The following is a 15,645-nucleotide window of genomic DNA, read 5'->3' on the forward strand; positions in this document are numbered from 1 at the left end:
AATAATAAACAATATTGCATATATCATATAAAAGTAAATATAACAATAAATAAAAATCATTTACTTCTTATTTCTTTTAATTAAAAGATCATTCATCATTTTACAAACTTGTTTTGAAATTTCTGAATTTTATAATATAAGACGAGGATAAAATATATGAAATTATTGACTTCTTTATTCTTAAAGAATGAAGAAGGAGTTTTTTTAAATTGTCATACTTTAGTACATTATAAAATTAATATATTACAGCTAAAATTAATTTATCTACTAAATTTTAAATATTATAAATCCTTAGATGACAATAAATAAAATTATTTTTTAAAAAAATTAAAATCAATTAGAAAAAATTTAAATTATAGTGTAACGTATATCTATAAAGAAAAAAGATAATTAAAAGAAATTAAACTAGCAATCCAAATCCTATAAGGTATATTTATCAATAGATAAAACTTATTATATATTTTATATGTTTTGAGTTTTGATAATTAGACAGAAAACATATAAAATAAACTAATGAAGTATATTTTTTTGGTTTAGAAAAAAAAGTATATTAATATTATTGATTTTTTTTAAAACATAAAACACTAAAACCGTAAAAATCTAAAAAGGGGTGCACTAAGGGAGCAGCAGCATGAGTAAACGTGGACACATAATTGAAAGGAGCAGGGGAGAGGGGGCGACAACATAAAATTCAAAAAGGAGAATATATTATACATGTGTTTTTATACATACCTTAAGAACATCCTGGGAGTTCAGGGAGGTTACTACCCCTGTTTGGATGCACATAGTTTCGTCCCTGATTGTTCACATTCATTAGATATTAATAACCTGACTTGCCTTCTCCAAACCAATTTGGAAGTGAATAGTATTTCTTTGAAATTGTTAGAGCATAACAACTTTGGTATTGGATTACATTGCAAGTGTGAAGCAAGAGGTCTCCCATTGGATAGAAATAAGTATGTTAAGTAATATATAAATGAGAAGGATACTTTGTTTTGAGTTGGCTTGTGATCTCAAATTTACTTGACTCATTGATAGAGACTTTCCTTATTTTTCACCTTCCGTATCCTTCAGTGACATGTTTTTGTTTCTTATTTTACACATTTTATTTCATCGTTTTAATTAATTTGATATCATCAGTATAGAAAAATACACTTAAGATTTCATCAATCACTCATAGATTCTTATGCTATTAACTTTGTTTAATGACATAATTATATCTGTGAATCCTGAAAAGAACAATTATTTTTATCATGTTGAATAACATTAAGTAATGAGATATTGAATTGTAAGTATGAAATTGAGAATTTTAAAATTTGAAATGGAATGCATTATGAATTATAAGAATGATTTTGCAATCTAATTATATTTTTTGGGGTCCATGTTAATTAGAATCTTAGTTATAGTAATTAGTAGGATAACAACTTCGGTTAGTTATGCTTTTTAGGTATTTGTTAGGTTTTTTATTAAAAAAAATGTTAGTTTGTTAATTTTTTTATTGGAAATTTTAATTGGGGGAATTTGAATTTGTGGCTTTTTTTTCTTCTTTAATCTTCCTCAATCACTAGTCAATCTTATATCTCTAAGATTGAGTTACCCCAATGAGATAACATGATGTGATTTGTATGTCTTAAGAGAAAAAGAATTGTTCACTAAATATATTCTTAATCTATATGTTTGGTAGAGGAGAAACTGAAAGGATAAGGAGAGATGTAAAAATATTTTTGTTTGTTTAGTAAACAAGATTGTGAAAACATTTTTAAAATTTGAGACTCACTTATATTATTTTTCACCTATTTTTATTCACCTCTCTATCTATCTCATCATATCTTCTTTATTTAAATACCTTTCATGTAAATAGTTTTTGTGGGGTTTTATTGAGTTTATATGTTAAGTTTTGTCAATTTGTTTTTGTTGAGTAATCAATACTCTCACAAACAAAATTTTTCACACCCACAAAAGATTATGAGAACACAACAAAAATTATATCATAGAAAAAATAATAACAAATACAAGAATTTAAGGTGGTTTGACACCTCTTGCCTGTGTTCACGAAACCGTCTCAAAAGCATTTTCTTATTACAAAAATGATTACAAGATTGTAACCTACCGCAAATAGTGTATCATTCTACAAACCTGAGTACCTCACTCAATGATTACAAGTAATGATAACACTTTCACACAAAAATATTTTTCTCTCAACAAAGTAACTTTATTTCACAATCTCTCTTTTCATGCACTCTCTCTTCATGTGTTGTTTCTCCACTAATTTTTTTCTCGATTTATAGTGAAAATTGTCACCAACTATAATAAATAAGTTCTCTTGGAAGTTGAAACAAAAATAACTTTCAATGCATTCATTCAAATAAGTTTTATCTAATAAAATGTAATCTCATACTTTGCATTTAAACCACTTAAACCTTAGTGATAAAAATTTAATTCTCACTATGCAAATCTTTTGACTTTGAACTCTAGAGTTGCAAGCTTTATCATACATCCTTTTTTTTATTGTAAGCCTTTTGGTGGTATCTATCTTGCCTCACACATCTTGTGTGGGTAGTTTGAAATAAAAGTTTCATTTTGGCTTTTCAAGAGAAAAAAAAAACTTAGAATCAAGTATATGAACTAAAGCATAAAGCTCAACACACATTAACATCATATCAACGTTCATTAACAACATTAAGTTTTTTTTAAGCAATAAAGACCATAATGAACTTGAAAGTGCTTGTATAGGAGCTAAAATGGGCGATTTTAAGTGTAGAGACTAAAAGGTAAAAATTGTACAACTATGATATAACCATCAAAATGGACCAAAATTCATTGGCCATCCTAGGCCACCAAGGATATGGATTGAGTTGGGTTGAAAAAAATTAAAGTCATTTCAATTATTCCAAAAATTCTAACCTGATCACTTATGATCTCATCTACCGAGTTGAATTCGAGGTGGACTAGATTGAGCAGTAGGTTGTCCACCTATTACACTTTTTTTTATATATTTTCCATTTCAATAAATTGAGATGTCATTTGTCATGATGATTACTATTTGTATTTTGATTTTCTTCACACTATTATAAAAAAAATTGATTATAAGTTGTACTTCATTATTATTAAAACATTTTTTTTCAAATAATGATTCTTTATTTTGTTTAGATAATTAATATGTTTAACTCACCCATCCTTCATGAGTCAAATAACATTTTTAAGATTTACCAAATGAGTTGAGTTGACCTACCTTTTAAGGGAGTCAAGATGGGTTGGTATGACTAGGGGTGGATAAGCGGGCTGGCTCGCTCCGCGTAAGGCCCGCCCGCATTGATAGCGGACTGGGCCAATCTGTCCCATTTCTTACAAGGACCAAATAAATTGGTCCGCCCCCGTCCCACGGACCCCGCGGGTCAAACAGGCCGGTCCGCGGGCCTAGTTTTAAAAGAATTTTTATTTTAATAAAAATATAATACAATCAAATTAAGTTCAATACAAAGGTAAATAAAATCTCAATAATTAGTTAATTACATCAATAAAATAAATAATGTCTTAACAAAAGAAAATCCAAGCAATAAATCTAAAATATGAAATTTAAACATCTCCAACAACAAATGATTCCATATTTGAAATAGCTTGAGTCTTCTCCATCTTCATATCTTCATCTTATTTTCCTAAAACTCGAAATAATAATAAATATTAGAATAAAGTCAAATTAAGTGATTAAAAGACAATAATTATTACATATTATTTACCCTGCATATCAAATACTAGTAACCGATTTTTAGTATATATCAAGGCTTGTACGTTGTCAACAAGAAGCCTAGTTCGATATTTGTTAAGCACACGTGAGGAGAAAAAATGTTCTTAGCCTGCTACAACGGCTAAATATGATATGAGCTATTTTTTTAATAAAAATATATTGAAATATCTTTAAAAATATTTATTTAGTAATTATTTTTTACTTAAATGATAAGAATTGATATTTTTATTATTTATGACTTTCAAATATGAAAATGATAGATTAAAAGAGAAAAAAAAATCGAGAAAATATCAAAAAAGAAGAATTTTAGGAGGTTATCACTTATCTTTTTTATCTTAATCTTTTATTTTTGTTATCTTTTATTTTTTTATCTTATCCTTTTTTATCTTTATCATCTTTTAATTTAAATTTTTATATCTTTATCTTATCTAATATATTTCTTTATCTGTTATTTTAAAAGAAAATTTTAAAGTGAAAAAGAGAAAATCAAACCTAATATAATTGGATCAGGATCACACAAATTAAATCTAATGCGGGCTGCAGGCAACTCGCAGACTCCGCGGGCCAAACCTGCATACTCCGCGGGTTAAGCGGGGCGAGCCCAAAAATATGACATAACCATGGACCGTTTAAAAAAATTGGTCCGTAATCCGTGCGGACCGCAGGCCACGCGAATCAGTTCATGGACTTGAACTCGTTTACCTACCCCTAGATATGACCCTTTTTAACATTTTTAATTAAGAGGTCCAAAAGCCTAATTAAAAAGCAACAACTTTCAATTAACTTTCTTTAAGCTACTTCCCCTTCTCATTTACTTGATATAAAAACCTTCTTATTTATTTTTAAATTTTATTTTCTTTAATAAGAAAATTTGCACGATACTATACTACAATTTCAGGATATTGAAAAAAATTAAAAATTAATAATAGATTCTATTATTAAATGTGTTTGGCCTAATCTTTATTATGTGTGTTTGACCTAAATATTCAAAAGTCTCACAATCTTCCAAATTAATAATAAATTCTATTAAATATGTTTGATCTAACCTTTATTATGTGTTTTATGTGTGTTTGACCTATATAATCAAAAGTCTCAAAATGTGTTTTACCTAAATCTTGAAAAGTCCCAAAATCTTCATATACTAAAGTACAATTTCAATAATTTAGTAATGAAATTAAATCCATTAATTGTCCTCTCAACTCTTAATCAAATAGTATTTTGTTTGAATGAAAAAAATACTTTTTAAAAGAATTAACTGTATTTCCAAATGAGTTTTAATTTTTAAATCACTTAATTAAAATATTTATAACATACAGAATAAAAAATTCATATAAAATTTAGTATTTAATTTGCAAAATATGATTTATATATAATGTCTGTATGAGTTGAATTTAAATATATTTACTTATTATGAATTAATCATGTAAAATATAAAAATAGTTAAACACAAACTTAACCAAAGGGATAAAACGCACTAACATGTGATGTTGAATATATTTAACAAATAGAAAAACATTATTTAGAAAAATTACTGCTTTGAACCTTAATGCAGTGCAAAAAATCAATCTTTCACCCAACAAGTGAGAGCATATTCATTTTAAAAAATCTTTTGTATTTGTGACTGTATCAAAAAATAAAACAAATGAATGATATAAATAATCATATAGTACATTATCACGTGTCAATAGTGTCACGTTAATTTTGTAATATTTTTGGTATGATATGAATGAGAGAGATAAAAGTGTTTTATAATTGAACTTATATTATTTTAATATTAAAATTTTAAAAAATAAACACACACAACACATGTGGTAGTACAAACCAATCTATAGCGCCCACAACTCAAACACGCTTCTATCCTATAAGTACAACACAAACAGAGATCTCTGTTTAGGTTCGGTTTTTTTAACCAAACGTACTTCACTTCGTGCCTTCAGAAACCCTAATTCCCAAATCTCAAACGAACCATGGAATTCACCAAGAAGCGCAAAACCGAAGAGAACGGCGACACCACCGATTATCCGCCGCAGCAATCCACCGAAGAATCCCCAATCGCCGCCGCAGCCCCCGCCCCCCTCGCCGCCGAAGACATCCGCAAGATCCTACAACCGTTCTCCCAGGAGCAGCTCCTCGACCTCCTCCAATCGGCATCGCTCCGCCACCCCGACGTCCTCGATGCCGTGCGCGCCGTTGCGGACCTCGATTCCACCCTCCGGAAGCTCTTCGTGCGCGGTCTCGCCGGCGAGACCACGACGGAGACCCTCCGCGGCGTGTTCTCGGCGTTCGGCGAATTGGACGAGGCCATCGTGATCATTGACAAGGCCACGGGGAGGTCCAAGGGCTACGGCTTCGTCGTATTCAGCCACGTGGACGGCGCAATTCTCGCCCTCAAGGAGCCCAGCAAGAAGATCGACGGCCGCATGACCGTCACACAGCTCGCCGCCGCCGGAGGCCCCGGCGGCGGCGACGTGTCCCTCCGTAAGGTCTTCGTTGGGAACGTCCCCTTCGAGATTTCCTCGGAGAGGCTCCTCGACGAGTTCCTCAAGTTCGGAGAAGTCGAGGAAGGGCCTCTGGGGTTTGACAAATCGAGTGGCAAAAGCAGAGGTTTTGCCTTCTTCGTTTACAAGACCGAGGAAGGTGCAAGGGCTTCGTTGGTTGAACCATTGAAAACAATTGAGGGGCACCAAGTGATTTGCAAATTGGCTGTGGATAACAAAAAGACGAAACCTTTTGTTGCGGATCAGCATCAGCAGCAACATCATCAGCAACATCCGCAGCAACAGATGCAGCAGCAAGGTTCGATGATGGTGCCTCAGTATGGTGGATATGGTGGTAATGGTTATGGGATGCAGCAGCAACAGCAGCAGCATCAGGTGCCACCGTATAATAATCAAATTCCGGTTGCCGGTGCTGGCGGGTATGGCCATGGATATGGTAATTCACAGATGGGCGGGCCGGTTTCCGGTGATTATGGTGCGAGGGTGCCTCCCAGTACTGGTGGGGGGTACCCTGATGGCTCGCAGTATGGCTTCCCTCCTTCATCGGGCCATCCGCCGCAGCCGCAGATTCCGATGGCGAGACCTCCTGGTGGAATGTACCAAGGCATGCCACCCTATTATTGAGGTAATTTTTCGTTATGATGGTTTAGTTGGCTGTTGATTAGTCTATATGCCCCTATTCATTGGATAGATAATATATAAACGTGTCTGTTTTTTTAGCTGAACTTGTATTAGATGGTTGAGACATGCTAGCAACACACTTTTGAACTCACTCTTTAGTAGTATTGTTGAAATTTGTTGGAAATTACAAATTTTTTTGGTCCTAGAACTTATTTTATTGAGTCTCACTCATAATTTTCTAGTTTTCAACTTATTGTAACAACAAATTTCCAACTTTTTTGGTCCTGGAACTTATTTATTGAATCTCTCTCTTGTAATTTTGTAGTTTTAAACAAATTGCAACAGCAAACTTAAAAAAAAATTGGTCCTGGAACTTATTTATTGAATCTCACTCACGATGTTCTAGTTTTCAACAAATTGTAGCTAATAGTATGTTAGAAAATGTGTTGCTGGCACTCTTCTGGGATGGTTTTTAAAATGCAAATTTTTATTTTTACATTGTTATAATTATGTGTATCTTTTGATAGATTTTCTGTTTTTAGCTTCCCTAGTCTCCTACTTAGCTTGTGGTAGAAGACAGCAGTATGGCTTGTCTTGTCAAGCTGTCTCTATCCCTTTTTGATGTATATATATATGTATTATTTGAATGTAATAAAGTAAGCAAGTGAGTGAACAGTTTTCTTCCTCACATATTCAAGCTTCAAGTTGGTATCAGAGCCAGTTCTCCGGCCACCATCGTCGCCGCTGCTGTCCGCCGCCGTCCGTCGCCGCCGCCGCCTTCCGTCGCCGCCGCCGCCATCCGTCGCTGTCGCCGTCAAATTCGCCGACGAGTTCAGGGTTTTGTGTGTCTCGAGGAGCGCGACACAACCCCGCAAACCGCGTGGCGAGATTCGCCGCCACGCGCCGCTCTACAACAGCGCCTCTTCCCGGCGCGTGAAGCCCACGCGTCGACCTCCGGCCACCGGAATCGCACCGGACTTGTCTCAAAAGGAGCGCCGTCTTCCCTTGTCTTCGTTCCAGCCTCGGGTGCAGTGTTTACGTGTTATTTTGTGCTTCCTCCTCTCTACTCCGTTAGGTTTTTTGTTTTTCCTTGACAAAAATGGCTTCTTCTGGTCCTGTTTTTTCATTCTCTGGAACTCCCACCATTACTACTGCCAAACTCAACTGGAAAAACTATATGTCTTGGTTTGCTTCCGTGGAGTTATGGTTTCTCGGCCAAGGATATCATGATCACTTGGAAAAGGGAGTTGATGCTGTTCTGAATGACAAGAGAGCTGAATGGGAAAAGCTGAATTTTCAGTTGTGTGCAGTGCTATGGCAATCTGTTGAACCGGGTGTTTTGGAGATCCTTAGATCATTCAAAACATGTTGTTCTTTTTGGAAGAAAGCACAAGAGATATTTGTCAACGACATTCGAAGTTTGTTTGATGCAACCCAGAAAGTTGCTGCTCTCAAACAAATCAGCCATGATATGATTGCGCGTGTAGGTAAAGCTAGAGCAGCAGTGGAAGAACTGAAGAGATTTCTTGCCGCAAAATCGTTGGAGGAAGTGAATAGGAAGCTGGACAAGTTCTACATGGTCCTTATCTTGAGAAGTCTACATTCAGATTTTGATCATGTGCGTGATCAAATTCTTGTAGGTGACCAAGTCCCGTCAATGGACTCTCTCATTACTAGACTTCTTTGCGTGCCTCAAGCCTTGAAAGAAGAAAATTTAGCTGAAAGTGTGGAAACATCAGCTATGGCTGCATCTCGTGGAAGAGGGGGAGGTCGCAACAATAGAGGAGGTCGTGGATGTAAAAGAGGACTTATTACCAGAAATATGATCAAAGACACCTGAATCAAGTATCCAAGGACTGAGACCGTCAATAGATTGAGAAGTACATGCTGTTGAATAACATGGTACAGAGGAAGATGAAGCCTGGTTGCTGGATTTCTCGGATTTCAGCTTTAGATACTCATGATACTCTGTATCAGAGAACTTAGGCTCTGATTTTTTGGTCTGAGCTACCTAAGCTACTTTGTCAAGGAAGCCATGCAGGGAATAACAATTCTATTGAGTGTGACCCATCCTCTCGCAACAATTAAGATTTTCAAAAGTGATAATGCCAAAGAGTATTTCTCTCATGATTTCTCTTCTTTATTATCTTCAAAAGGCATTCTGCATCAATCTACATGTCCCCACACACCACAGCAAAATGGTATAGCAGAAAGGAAAAATCGTCATCTCCTTGACATCACACGATCACTAATGTTAGCCTCTCATGTTCCTTCACACCATTGGGGGGATGCGGTGCTCACTGCTTGTTTCTTAATTAACAGAATGCCTTCCTCTTCCCTTGAGAATCAAATTCCTCACTCAATCATTTTTCCTCATGATCACTTATTCCATGTTCCACCCAAAGTGTTTGGTTGTACTTGTTTTGTCCATGATCTCTCCCTGGTTTAGATAAACTTTTTGCTCGAGCAATCAAGTGTGTCTTTTTAGGTTATTCTTGTCTTCAAAAGGGTTACAAGTGCTACTCTCCATCTACCAGGCGATACTATATGTCTGCAGATGTAACCTTCTTTGAAGACACACCTTTCTTTCCATCATCTACGGACCATTCTTCCATCCAAAATGTTCTTCCGATTCCCTCTCCATGTCCTCTAGGTATCTTAAACCAAGATGTCAGTGAAGTTCCATCTTCTCCACCACATCCACCTGAAGTTGCTCCTCCACCACATCCACCTGAAGTTGCTCCTCCACCTCTTCTTACATATCAATGCAGGACACAGCCAATTGGTTTTACAGTATCTGAAGCTTCTCCTCCTGATTCTCATCCTTCTTCAATCAATCCTCAAGCCATGGATCCTGCTACTTCTCATCCCTCTGATTCAGACTGGCCCATTGTCATCCGCAAAGGTACTAGATCCTCTTGTAATCCTCATCCTATCTATAACTTTCTAAGCTATCATCGTTTGTCTCCTTCATATTCTTCCTTTGTTTTCTCTCTATCTTCGCATTCTGTCCCTTCTAATATTCATGAGGCACTGAGTTATCCTGGATGGATGACGACTGGCTATGATTGGTGAAATGCAGGTTCTTGAACATAGTGGTACTTGGGAACTTGTTTCCCTTCCTCCTGGCAAGAAGGCTGTGGGTTGCAGATGGGTTTATACAGTTAAAGTTGGGCCTAATGGTGAGATTGATCGACTTAAGGCTCGCTTAGTGGCTAAAGGTTATACTTAGGTATATGGCCTTGATTATTGTGACACTTTCTCTCCAATCGCTAAGATCATTATTGTCCGTCTGTTCCTTGCTATGGCTGCCATGCGTCATTGGCCTCTCCATCAGCTTGATATTAAAAATGCATTTCTTCATGGTGACCTTGATGAAGAGATCTACATGGAGCAACCTCCTGGGTTTGTTGCTCAGGGGGAGTATGGTCTTGTGTGTAAGCTGCGTCGATCCCTCTATGGGTTGAAGCAATCCCCTCGGGCTTGGTTTGGTAAATTCAGTCATATTGTTCAACTCTTTGGGTTGAAACGAAGTGAAGCCGATCATTCTGTTTTTTATTATCATTCATCCCTTGGGAAATGTGTTTATTTGATAGTATATGTTGATGATATAGTGATTACAGGGAATGATGCTACTAAGATTGTCCAGCTAAAGGAGCACTTATTCAGTCATTTCCAGACCAAAGACCTAGGATATTTGAAGTACTTCCTTGGTATTGAGGTGGCTCAATCAGGAGATGGTGTTGTGATCTCACAGAGAAAGTATGCTCTTGACATTTTGGAGGAGACAAGCATGCAGAATTGTAGACCTGTTGATAGCCCTATGGATCCGAATCTGAAGCTCATGGCAGATCAAGGTGAAATATATCATGACCCCGAAAGATATAGGAGACTTGTGGGAAAACTAATTTATCTCACCATTACAAGACCTGATATTTCCTTTGCTGTTGGAGTAGTCAGCCAATTTATGCAAAATTCCCGTGCTGATCATTGGAATGCTGTTACACGTATTCTTAGATATATAAAGAGAGCTCAGGGACAAGGACTGCTTTATGAAGACAAAGGTAACACACAAATATCTGGGTATTGTGATGCAGATTGGGCTGGTTGTCTCATGGATAGGAGATCCACATCAGGATACTGCGTCTCTATTGGAGGAAATGTTATCTCTTGGAAAAGTAAGAAGCAAGTTGTTGTTGCTCAATCTAGTGTAGAGGCTGAATACAGATCTATGGCTATGGTTACATGTGAACTTATGTGGGTTAAACAAATTCTTGAAGAGTTGAAATTCTGCAAAGTGGTGCAAATGAAGTTATATTGTGATAATCAGGCTGCTCTTCACATTGCTTCAAACCTAGTCTTCCATGAGAGGACCAAACACATAGAGATTGACTGTCACTTTATTCGAGAGAAGCTACTATCCAAAGAGATTGCCACTGAGTTCATTAATTCTAATGATTAGCCAGCTGATATTTTGACTAAGTCTTTAAGGGGGCCTAAGATTCAGTTTATATGTTCCAAGCTTGGTGCATATGATTTATATGCTCCAGCTTGAGGAGGAGTGTTATAATTATGTGTATCTTTTGATAGATTTTCTATTTTTAGCTTCCCTAGCCTCCTACTTAGCTTGTGGTAGAAGACAGCAGTATGGCTTGTCTTGTCAAGCTGTCTCTATCCCTTTTTGACATATATATATATATGTATTATTTGAATGTAATAAAGTAAGCAAGTGAGTGAACAGTTTTCTTCCTCACATATTCAAGCTTCAAGTTACATGTATCTTTGAATAGCTCTAATATATTACAATGTGTTTAATTAATTGATTGGTGGTATGAATTGGCTATAATACCTTTTGTCAAACACTATATTTTGTTAATTGTTTTATGGTCTGTGTATATTGAAATTTCATTGTTGAACCTAATTATCATTTAAAGTGATGGTTATCACTTTTGAGTTTTGATAGTTTGTTATGTTTTTAAAGGTTAATGATTTGTTTGAGTTTTGGATAGGTGTTTCATTCTGGTTTGTGATGGCTTCTTGGGCGCTAATGCTTTAAATGGTTGCTTTCGTGCATGCAGATAATGAAATCTTTGGTTTTGGTTACATGGACTGCTGTAATTTGTTGCTGCTTCACTACCTCTGCATCTATGTGTTATGGTTCCATTTGTGATGGGTGTTAGTTGAAGCTTACATGACTTGGCGTAGTACTTGAATGTAGTACTTATGTAGAATTTCTGTAGAATTTTTGGTTCATAGTTTTTACCTAGTTTAGTTTCATAAGTTATTGACTAAATGCCAAGGTGGTTACATTAAATTTTGAAATGTCTCTTATTGTGCTCTTTCGTGCATATATGTACTCTGTGGTTGTCGTGATGACCTTAATTTTGTTCTTTTAACTTCCGCTAGTTGCAAGTATTTGCTTTGTATGGTGGCGCTCGTGATTCATTTGCTTATTTTTTGAAATATCCTTCTCACTTGGTTTTATGCTAAATTCAGCATCAAGTCTTAATGAGTAAATCAGTTCACTCAATTCTTTTAGAGGCTTATTCAAATTGCCTTAAAGATGAGATCTGCAATTGATTTGCCCTGAAATGGATGCTTGTGAACACCTTTGAAAATTGGTGATATATTTGAGTATTTTGTTGAATATCCTTTTCATTTGGTTTTATACTAAATTCAACATCAAATCTTTGTGAGTAAACTTAAAGACGAGATCTGCTAATATAATTTACCCTGAAATGGATGTGTGTAAACACCTTTGATTATGAAAAATGCCAGCTGTGAGATTGATTACCTTGCTTGTTGTGAAATCAATGCTCAAACTTGATGTGGCAATTGCAATGCCATGTATTTTCATGTATAAAATGGTAAACCTTTATTTTCTAATGTTCAATCTATGATGATTATTTTTAAGCTCCCTCCGTTTTCCGAGCCAACCCTCTGAAAAAAATAAATTAAAGTAAGATAAAGTAACAACAAATATTTCTTGAGTAAACCACCAATTTGATTCTTGAAGTGTTACCCTCTCTCCTAAGTGATTTTTAAAGTAAAACAAACTACTTGACTAGTCCTAGCAGTATTAGAAATCAAACAAAGTAGTCCCTTTAATATTAAAATACCCTTCGAATGATACCTTAAGTTAAAAAAAAAACATCAACGTTGGGGACTAAATTGATGAATATTCAATACATTAGGGGATTACGAATAGTTTTATTACCTTAGGAATTGTTTAGGAGAGAGAGTATTAGTTTGAAGATGAAATTGGTGATTTACTTGCATTTTATTACTCTGTGTCTTGTGATAAAAGTAGGGTATGCAGATATTAGAATTTATAGGGCCTAACTTAACCCTCAAAATTAACTTGTATGATGAAGATTGCCCAAACTTAAAGTAAATTATCCTTAAAGTAAAACAAACTACTTAAGTAGTCCTATAATTATTAGAAATTAAACAAAGTTTTCCCTTTAATATTAAAATACCCCTCAAAATATTCCTTAAACATTAAAACAATACATCAACTTAGGGACTAAATTGATGAATATTCAATACTTTAGGGATTACTTGAATAGTGTTATTACTTTAGAATTTATTTAGGGGAGAGAGTAATAGTTTGAAGACGAAATTTGTGATTTACCTGCATTTTGTTTCTTTGTATCTTGTGTTAAAAGTAGGGTATGAAGATATTAGAATTTATAGGGCCTTAACCCTAAAAATTGGCTCGCACAATGAAGAATGCCCAAGCTTTGAGCTCAATTTAAGCCATATTTCTAGTTGATGTGGAATTAATACCACCCTCGAGGCTTTAATTAAGGCAGCCTCTAAAGAGGCCGCAACTAAGGTGGACTAGAGGTGGCTACAATTAAGAAAACTTTCACGCTCAGGGCTACTTTCCTGGAGCATGGCAATGCAAATGGCCCCAAAATGGATCTAGGAGAGGCTGTGATACCATTTTTGAATTTGGGTTTAGGGTCTAACTGAACCTCAGAAGACCAGGTTGCAAGATATGGATTATCCAAGCTTTACAAGCTTTATTTAAGTCATATTTCTAGGCAATGTGAGACTAAACACCACCTTTGAGGTTGCAATTAAGGAAACCCCAAACAGGCTGCAACTAAGACGGACTAGGGGTGACTGCTATTAAGATATTCCATCAAAAGATAAAAACCAAAACAGAATGATTTTGTTGGTTGTTTGCAGTTTGCCTTGTCTTGCATTATACTGTTGTTGAATCTTAAGTGGAGTTTCAATTAGGATCTTGTAAATGGTATTCGTTAAATTAGGGCAAACTCAATGTCAAAACCGGGTTGTAAGATAGTCCAAGCTGTAGAAGCTCTATTTAAGTCATATCTGTTGTCGATGTGAGACTGAACACCACCCTTGAGGTTGCAATTAAGGTCAGCCCCAAAGAGTCTGCAACTAAGACGGACTACAGATTCCCATAATTAAGATGGCTTTCTAACAAAAGATAAAAGGAAAAACAGAATAATTGTGTTGGTTGTTTGCCTCTTCTTGCATTGTGCTGCAGTTGTGTCTTAAGTGGAGTTTCAATTAGGATCTTGTTAATGCTATTTGTTAAATCAAGGCTATGGCCTAGAGCGTAGCAACGTAAGTGGCCCAACAATTGATCTAGGACAGGCTCTAAATACCATTTTAAATTTGAGTTTAGTGCCTAATTCAACCTCACAAAACTGGGTTGTAAAGTGAGGATTGTCCAAGCTTTACAAGTTCTATTTAAGTCATATCTATAGTTGATGTTGATGTGATACTAAACACTACCCTTGAGGTTGCCTCTATTTAAGGCTGCAATTAAGGCATCCACAAAGAGGCTGCAACTAACATGGATTAGGGGTGACCACAATTAAAATGACTTTTCAATAAAAGAGAAAAGGCAAAACAGAATAATTGTGTTGGTTGTTTTCCCCATATTGTATTGTGCTGCTGTTGAATGTTTACTTAAGTGGAGTTTCAGTTAGGATGTTGTTAATGCTATTTGACTAATCGGGCTACTTATTGATGTTGTTTTATCACTTGAATAGTTTTGCCTCGACTTGCATTGTCCTGGAGGAGATAAATATTTTTATGGGAATAATAACTTGCTTTGTAATAGATTGGTGCTTCTTTTGTTCGTTTTTTTCTCCCGTGATTCATCATCCTTTTGGGCCAAATATATTATTTTTTGTTTGTTTCTTCTGAACATTTCTACTCAATGTTTTCTAATTTGATGGTCTGTGTATCAAAACTTGTGAATGTCCATATTTGCTGCTTTTTCTAATGATTTTTCGAGGTGGTTCTCCTGGTCGGTTTTGATTTGAAGTAGTTCGGCCAACACTGCATTGCTGTAATCCTTGAGGTTTGGACTTTGGGAATGCCATTTTGGTTTCCAAATGTTCATTGAAGGAGGCAAGCTATTTTTTTTAATCATATAGTCCAAAGTGAGACAATTGCTTGTAATACTTTTGTAATGAAATACAAATGTCATCTTAGGGTAAGTGTACGTGACAGATGGTTTGATATAATATATTGCGCTTCGTTTATTTTACCAGGTTACACTTTAGCACAGCATTTGTTAAGTTATTTATTTATGCTCCATTGTCAATAGATTGGATACTTTTTCAAATTGATGAGCATAGACTCCATACTTGTTAAGTTTTGAAATATCGAGACCACTTCTGCATGGTGCAACTTCTTGTAGATGATAAGATCACTGATTGTAATCAGTTGGAATTAGAATAAATACTTGTATAACGTGGTACCAGCTCATTTCCCACGCTCGAGATTGAG

General features: G+C 35.5%; 1 protein-coding gene across 3 annotated transcripts; it reads left to right on the top strand.

Annotated features, from left to right (window-relative positions):
* Positions 1 to 5,613: 5,613 nt before the first annotated feature.
* LOC114419619 (UBP1-associated protein 2C-like) lies at positions 5,614 to 15,401 on the top strand. 3 transcript variants are annotated; one of them, XM_028385341.1, is made up of 2 exons: positions 5,614 to 6,868; positions 11,874 to 15,401. In XM_028385341.1, the coding sequence occupies exon 1, from the start codon at positions 5,713 to 5,715 to the stop codon at positions 6,865 to 6,867; it is 1,155 nt and encodes a 384-aa protein (XP_028241142.1). In that variant the 5' UTR covers positions 5,614 to 5,712; the 3' UTR covers position 6,868; positions 11,874 to 15,401. The 3 variants fall into 3 exon arrangements, with proteins under 3 accessions (XP_028241142.1, XP_028241143.1, XP_028241141.1); XM_028385342.1 differs by lacking the exon at positions 11,874 to 15,401 and adding an exon at positions 10,488 to 11,685; XM_028385340.1 differs by having other exon boundaries at positions 5,616 to 6,868; positions 11,943 to 15,401.
* Positions 15,402 to 15,645: the final 244 nt, after the last annotated feature.

Source organism: Glycine soja, chromosome 7 (assembly GCF_004193775.1).
Source record: "Glycine soja cultivar W05 chromosome 7, ASM419377v2, whole genome shotgun sequence".
Taxonomy (NCBI): Eukaryota; Viridiplantae; Streptophyta; class Magnoliopsida; order Fabales; family Fabaceae; genus Glycine; species Glycine soja.

What these genes read in the sequence shown, in the direction of transcription:
- LOC114419619 (XM_028385341.1), top strand. Translation starts at nt 5,713, where the DNA reads ATGGAATTCACCAAGAAGCGCAAAACCGAAGAGAACGGCGACACCACC.